This window comes from Triticum dicoccoides, chromosome 7A, assembly GCF_002162155.2.
Source record: "Triticum dicoccoides isolate Atlit2015 ecotype Zavitan chromosome 7A, WEW_v2.0, whole genome shotgun sequence".
In the NCBI taxonomy this organism is placed as follows: domain Eukaryota; kingdom Viridiplantae; phylum Streptophyta; class Magnoliopsida; order Poales; family Poaceae; genus Triticum; species Triticum dicoccoides.
The window spans coordinates 725,908,587-725,915,889 of NC_041392.1; the positions used below are offsets into that span (position 1 = coordinate 725,908,587).

General features: G+C 43.7%; 1 protein-coding gene across 2 annotated transcripts; it reads right to left on the bottom strand.

The window, feature by feature from the left end:
- Nucleotides 1-1,127: 1,127 nt before the first annotated feature.
- LOC119328190 (transcription factor GTE10-like) lies at nucleotides 1,128-7,253 on the bottom strand. 2 transcript variants are annotated; one of them, XM_037601216.1, is made up of 10 exons: nucleotides 7,019-7,253; nucleotides 5,113-5,872; nucleotides 4,966-5,014; nucleotides 4,811-4,875; nucleotides 4,601-4,655; nucleotides 4,469-4,528; nucleotides 4,111-4,232; nucleotides 3,922-3,988; nucleotides 1,803-1,924; nucleotides 1,128-1,716 (listed from the first exon to the last, which is right to left on the bottom strand). In XM_037601216.1, exons 2-10 carry the CDS (start codon nucleotides 5,815-5,817, stop codon nucleotides 1,348-1,350), a joined length of 1,614 nt encoding a protein of 537 aa, XP_037457113.1. In that variant the 5' UTR covers nucleotides 5,818-5,872; nucleotides 7,019-7,253; the 3' UTR covers nucleotides 1,128-1,347. The 2 variants fall into 2 exon arrangements, with proteins under 2 accessions (XP_037457113.1, XP_037457112.1); XM_037601215.1 differs by having other exon boundaries at nucleotides 4,775-4,875; nucleotides 7,019-7,251.
- Between the last annotated feature and the right edge of the window lie 50 nt (nucleotides 7,254-7,303).

Genomic DNA, 7,303 nt, shown 5'->3' on the forward strand with positions numbered 1-7,303 from the left:
TAAAAACGTTTAGAATACTAAAATAATGATCTAAACGCTTTTATATTAGTTACAGAGGGAGTAGTAAGCAATGGTCCCTGCAACTAGTTGGAAATAGGTATGAGGCCCATTTTCACTGTACACTACACGCATAAACCCATCTACGCACGCACCCTGCTCGCTGCTCCTCATCTCCAGTGTTGTGATGTGCTCCATCTCACCTAGAACAGCCTAACGGCCAGCCGAAGAGAAGGCGAAGAGATCAGTATGAGCTATGCTTCTAGGCCGTCTGAGTCGTCGCGACGACCCGGCGGCAAGGTGGGGGGATCAAGGGCGCGCCTGGCATCGCCGCTGGCCACTGGTCGCCGATGTTGTCGACTGCTCGAACTCCACCCAGCAGGCCGTCCCGGCATCGGCGGCCGCCACGCCCCATGGAATTTGGCTCTAAGTTCAGTGACAATGCGACTTTGAGTCGTTGCAACCGTATATGCACGCCGAGGCAAGACAAGTTCTGGCACCTATTTTCCGTATTTTTTAACTTTTAGCACCAAAATGCCGCCGGCCATCTTCCTTTGATCTACAACATCAGCTCCCTTCTCTCGCCCTCCTCCGAAGCGGGTGTGTGACGGTCTTGCGGCAGGGCAACAGCGACGGCACACGCCAGGAAGCGTCGAGCCATCTCTCAAACCAAACACAAACATAACCATTCCATTCCTTTGAATTACGCACACCAAACACAAGGACGGAACCAACCCATTACAGTGAAATCGAACCATGACATTCCATTACAATCCGTTCGGGAACCAAACACACCCTTCATGTACCATCCCACGGTTGCAACACATCATACATGCATATTCCACCACACCATGGATGAGCGACCCCATGCACAAATTGCTCTGGGTGTTCATCAGCTGAGCCAAGTGACCATTGCACCGAGATGTTTTGTATTTGAAGCCGCCAAGGACACCCAGCATCTTTCATGTACTTGTTCAGGCATAAACTCCCGAGTGTCAGTTTCAGATTACACGTGCCTGTCGGCCAATCTGTGCATCACCATCAGGATGTGCTTGTCACGACTACAGGCAAAATGCCATTTCACTGGGATAATACACCACCATCTAAGCACAATATATATACACAAGCACTTCCCTACTATATCGCTTTTTTTTCTCTTTTTTTCCAATTGTTTTACAGAATATCCGTACGAGAAACTCACTCTGAATACCACAACAGTTGCAGTGCACTCCGCTTATGTCGACATAGCCCACTTGCGGGGCAGAATCACATCGTAACCTTATAACCACGATGTACGATCGTGTTGGCACACAATACGTATGCGAAACAAAGTCACAAGAAAAAAGAATGCTACCCACAGCAGCCGATCTCTCCTTCCTCCCCGTCGATATCCATATCCACAGCGGGTGGTAATATGCTGTTGACATCCACGGAGGGGGGTGATATGCTGTCGACATCCACGGAGGGTGGTGATACGCTGTCGACATCCACGGAGGGTGCTGATACGCTGTCCTCCATTTCATCTTCGACCTCTTCTTCGATGTCTCTCTTCATGAAAAGCCCGAGCCTCTCCAGCGGGCTTCCGAGGCCAGGTGGGAGCTCCATCCCGTCGACGAAATCCACAATTAGCTTGGCAGGAGGGTTTAGTTCCCACTTTTTGCTGATGTTTTCCAGGTCCTTTAGGAAGTCGCTGTTGTCAATGTCAACGGTCTTCTTCATCTGCAAAAAGGAAAAAGGTTGAATAGCCACGGTGGGACATCAAGCTTAGAGACTCGCTGGATGGTCGCAGGACAAGCAGCTACTACCATGTGTAGTGCCAGGCGTGCTGCCTCTCTTTCTCGCTCCCTCTTCTTCCTTAATTCTTCATCTAACTTGAACTGTGCAGCAGCTTCAGCGGCCTTCACCTGGGCTTCAATCCTTTCTTTCTCTGCAGGCATAGAACGAATTTGGAGGAAGCCATAATAAGGTCAGCATTAACTCAATGTCAACGTGGAACAGAAGAGTACGACTTAAAAATGAGCCATACAGAATATATTTTTAAAGTTTCTCTTCTAAATTTTGGAGTTCATGCTGTTGCCCATAATCAACACTCATATTGCTATATAATCCCTCTGTTCATTGAAGTTAGGTATATTTGTTTTTGAGATAAATTTCAATTTGTTAGGTGTATTTGCTTTATTTCCATTGAACTGCAGATTCTACCCAAAATAAATCCCACAGCCATTTTTTTTGGAAGCTGTGCTTCATTTATGCAGTGGTCCAAGTTATTTTTTCGAAGGATAATTAATTTTTCACCCATAATTATGCCTGTAATCACCAAACTAAGCAGGGATATTTCTGTCCCAAATCCTCCATTATTGTTCCCAAAAAATATAACATTATCGGATGTCCCCTAAGGGACAAATATAACTAACATTAAGGAATGGAAAGATTATAGACTATAGAGTACTAGGTCGGTACAGGAGTAAGTCAGTTTGTACCAAACAACCCACAACCTTTAGTGCCTAAGACTTGCATACCAAACGCTACAGTTATGGAAAAAACTCCCAGAACCAAGAACCAACTCATCCATCTTATCATATCAAACAAATAATAGCTACTCTTTGAAAAAATATCGATCGATGTTATGAATTCTTCCTACCTTGATTGCCTACAAGCAACAGGACTTCCTTTAATAGAGAAGCTACAAACTGACAGTGTAACTGACAGGCAACTGCCATAATTAACTGATACGTATCTAAGCATCTTTCATTTACTAACCAGATTGTATTTTACGTATTGCCAACATACTTCAGATAGGATCAAAATAAGTACAAAAATTCATGACCCTTGCCAGTGTGTACACATGCCTCAATTTTGTAAGGACGCTCTTCCTTTTGACAACTTTCATGTTGAATAACAGCAATATCTGTATCATATCATGCTAACAAAGTAAAATACAATGTTCCAATGTATGGACACTCCACTAGTAACGGAAACATATGGCAAAATAGGACGTAGAATGACTAGAGACAAAGTTCAACTCTTCCAAATTGGTTGGCACATGGATGGTTTCGAGCAAGAGGAAAAGGCAATATAGAGCAACACAGATGAGAAAGAAGATACTTGGTTCATCAACAACCATTTTAAGAGTGGATCAGGGTTAAGGCATATAACCCATTTCCGTAGCACGCAATAACTATCACTTCCTAGCCAGTACACAATGGTAACTAACGATGCCAAAATTAGCTGAACTAGGTGAAACATCACTATAAGCCAAGGCATGAAATACACAAATTACGGACTGTACAAATAAATCCGGGGAAGGGACACTTTTGGCATTCTTTTTATTGTTGTGCACAAGAATTAAGGTCTGATGACTAATAAACTTGTTCAGAAAACATAATCCATCCATTAGTGAACTATCAAGATAAAATATCAAGCCTCACTTTCGCATCTCTTATTGTTAGTGCCATGTCAGCATGTGAGACTCTAGTGAACAGTTGCCACTGCCAGCAATCCCAGCATTGAACAGGCCCATTTTGAACAAGTTTCATATCTTATTAACCCTCTGTTCCTAAATATAAGATGTTTTGGCAGTTCAGGCAGCTCACTTTAAACTGCCAAAACGTCTTACATTTAGAAACAGACGTAGTACAATTCGATCAAGTATATCTTGATTTTGGAATGAGAATTCAAAGTATCTTATTTTGGGCATGAGAATTCAAACAAGTTTAGCTTATTTTCTGCGTGAAAAACTCAAACAAGTGTAGTTCATTTTGGGTTTAAATGAAAAGATGTCCCATTTAAAGAACAGGATTACAAGTCCACATGACTACGAGAGAGCTCAGTGCACATATAAGATACCTGACCAAACTCACAGAACTGGTAAACATATCCAGACTATATAAAATTGCTGATCAGAAGCTCGTGGCTAATTATTACCTTCTTGCTGCCTTTTTTCCAGCCTCTCCTTTTCCAACTGTAATTTTGCAGGGTCTATTTGCTGCCCCTAAGAAAAAGATCAAAACAGCACATCAGCCAGAACTGCAAGTGCAGCAGAAAACCTGCCGACTAAATAGCATAATGTAATACTAATGTACAAATTTTAGCATCTATATTACAGAAAATTACATGGTCCAGAAGTGCCTTCTGCTGTGCCTTCACAATCGTTCCAGCAAAACGTCTCTTAAGCATTGCTGCACGAAGGGCCTTGGCTGGTGACAAAGGTTCAGCTTGTAAATAACTTCCGTCTCCTGAGATTCACATCACAACATGCATTGCATTAGCAACCAAATACTCCCTCCGTTCCAAAATAGATGACTCAACTTTATACTAAGTTTAGTACAGAGTTGGGTCATCTATTTTGGAACGGAGGGAGTATATGGCAACAAGATTGTGCCAAGTTCCTAATTGTTATGTTATCACCACAGATAAAGAGTTAAACAATAATTACATGAAGATATGATAAAAGAGGGCAAGGTGATAGAACCTTGTCCATAGGAAGAAAGAGGCGAAGTTGAAGTATCACTGCAAGACCGTGATTCATTTCCTAGGATAGCAAACAAAAGCATTAACAAAACAGATGGCATAGGATACAATTAGATGGAATTCATCAACATACCAATCGACTGAACTCTGTGCTCACTTGACTGGACCTTAGTTGTGTTAGCGCTCTCCTACAGATAGAATAGAAGTCTTAGGAGGGACAACTGAGATTTTGCTTCACAAATGATGTGCCATAAAACTAAATACAGAAATGCATCAAACAGAAACAAAGGGAACTCATTGTCGAAACCTTGGTGCATGGGATAGAATGATGTATTGTCGAAACCTTGGTGCATGCGATAGAATGATGTAAAGAGCCCTCTTTGCTACCAGCTGCTTGCACAGGCGTCTCTGGATTAAAAAACATCTATAACCATGACAAAAGAGTATAGTCCTGAAAAGTTTGTGGCGCATAATGATAAGAAGTTACACCATTCACACCTTTGGATAAGGTCTGCCCCGAGCCACGCACACAAAACTTAATTTTTACCTGTTCATACAACATATAGCAGTACATTAAAATCATATTGCCATTAGGATGACAAAATACCAAATAATCAAGTGAATGAAGGTATCAGGTGGTCTTACTTTGGAGGATATTGCATTTGTCAATGTCTTCTTTGCAGATGAATCTGAGCATGCGACCAGCCCTCTAGAAACCACTGGCTTTGAATTGACAGCCACATGAGCCTTAATTACCTTCATCGGCAACTGCACTGGCTTCAGATTTCTGTCGCTCCATTTTCTTTCATATGATGTCCATTCAGAATTAAACATTATATTCAGCTGTTCAGCTACTGTGTGAACCTGATTTCCAGGAGGATTATACGTCATTGCATTTGAAAATGTTAGTCTCACATCTGCTGCAAACTCATCGGTGCTTAAATAATTCTTGTTTGTGAGTTTCTTCTTGACAGTGCCCAAGTCCATTGGATTGCGGATAACATCAAAGTAATCAGGAATGCCAAATAGGTCCGGATCAACCGGTTTATGGAAAAGCCAACCACCTGGGTGATCCATGAGCTTCCCCAGAATATTTCTACAGACCCTTGTCTTGCTAGCATTCATGCTTCCAGCCTTGTTGTTAGAAGATGGTCGATGCTCAGATGAAGAAATTGACGTCGTTACAGATTTTTGAGACCGTTTACTTCCCTCCACCTCTGAATCTGTACCAGAATCTTCCGATCCACTGCTTATATAAACTGACCTCCGCCTCTTACAGGCTTGCGTGGTCATTGTGTTTGGTTTATTACTTTCTGATTTTGGCAAATGACCAGTAACTTCAGGCTTCATGATGCCCTCTCCAATAGGCACACATGGTACATACAGCACAGCTTCTCTCAGTCAGCTGAAAACAGAATATTCAGTCAGAAGCAAGCTGCTTAAAATGCCGAGATAATCATAGGGCAGACAGGAAAAAGAAGACGGAAGACAATGAGACCTGGTCATGTACTATCCATTCTGGAGGAACAGTTTATCTTGACTGAACAGAACCTATGGCGATATAGAGAAAAATACAATCCATGAAATAACAACACTAACAGCCCATACAGACAATGAATGGTCACTACATTCCTTATTTTCAAAAGAGGAAAGTAGGAACTCTGAATCTGGAACAAAATGTGTGCGGAAAGTATGGAGTTAATGCCCCATAATCTGTGGCAGCTAGTAACAAAACAGAAGGGTGAACACAGTAAACGTAACGTGCATAGAACACACAGGAAAATCATCAAATATTTCCAAGTAATAATCACAATCCATAGACAATTTTCCAAAAAGGGGCAACTTGACGTTCAATTCCACCATATTTCCTTTTTAACCATTTTGTTCCCAAGGAGGAGATACATATGAAGTTTTGCAAAGGTTGCTTTTGGCTGTCCAAGGGAAAGCCAATGAGGCTGCTCATGAGCTAGATAGGAATAGCTTCCAACTTTCCTTATCCTCTGTTCGGGATGTTTACCCCCTAGTTTTATTTTGCACGTGATCGGAAACGGTGTGCGTTACAACCCCGACTACCCAGCATATACTACGCTGGTGACTAGTACAGATCCCCCAAGGACTACTGCGAATATGTCACCAGGATGGAAGCAGGGTATTATCCTTAACTCGGTTCCATGGTGTTTGTTAATTAATACTATAAGGCTAGCCGAATGGCCTTTACTAGGAAAAAAATGGTTTTTTCTCTTCTCCTAGTAATAAGAAGCTAAGAAACGGCCTATTGGAGACGAGATTCCCAACATACCCTAAAAGCCTCAATTGTGCTAGAGTGGAGAGCCCAATTAGCGCAAGACATCTATAATTCTAGGGTTAACGGCCTATTGGAGATGAGATTCCTGACACGATACCACGAGTCCTTATTATGCGAGGCTAGGCGCCTGGTTATCCAATCCCCAATCGAAGGGGCCACCCCAAATTGCCAAGAACCCCAACCCATTAACCCTAGAATCGTAGATCGGACCCTCGTGGCGTGTGCGAGAGAGATAAAAGAACCAACCTGAGCGTGTCTTCGCCGGGGCGGGCGGAGAGCAGCCCCCCTGGAGGTTCCTTCGGAATCCTTGGCCCCGGAGGGGGAGGCCTCCGCTGGCGTCGCGGGGAGCCGGAGACGTGCACGCGCGCGGAGGCTAGGGTTTCGGCCCGGGCTCCGCGTCGAGGCGGGGCGTCGGGGGCGGGCGGTGGAACGAGCCGGCGGGGGACGGACGCGGGAGGATGGGGCCGGCGGGGGACGGCGCTGCAGGCGGGGGATTTGGGCGCGGTGCGTGGGGAGCGGTGGCTGGTCGGT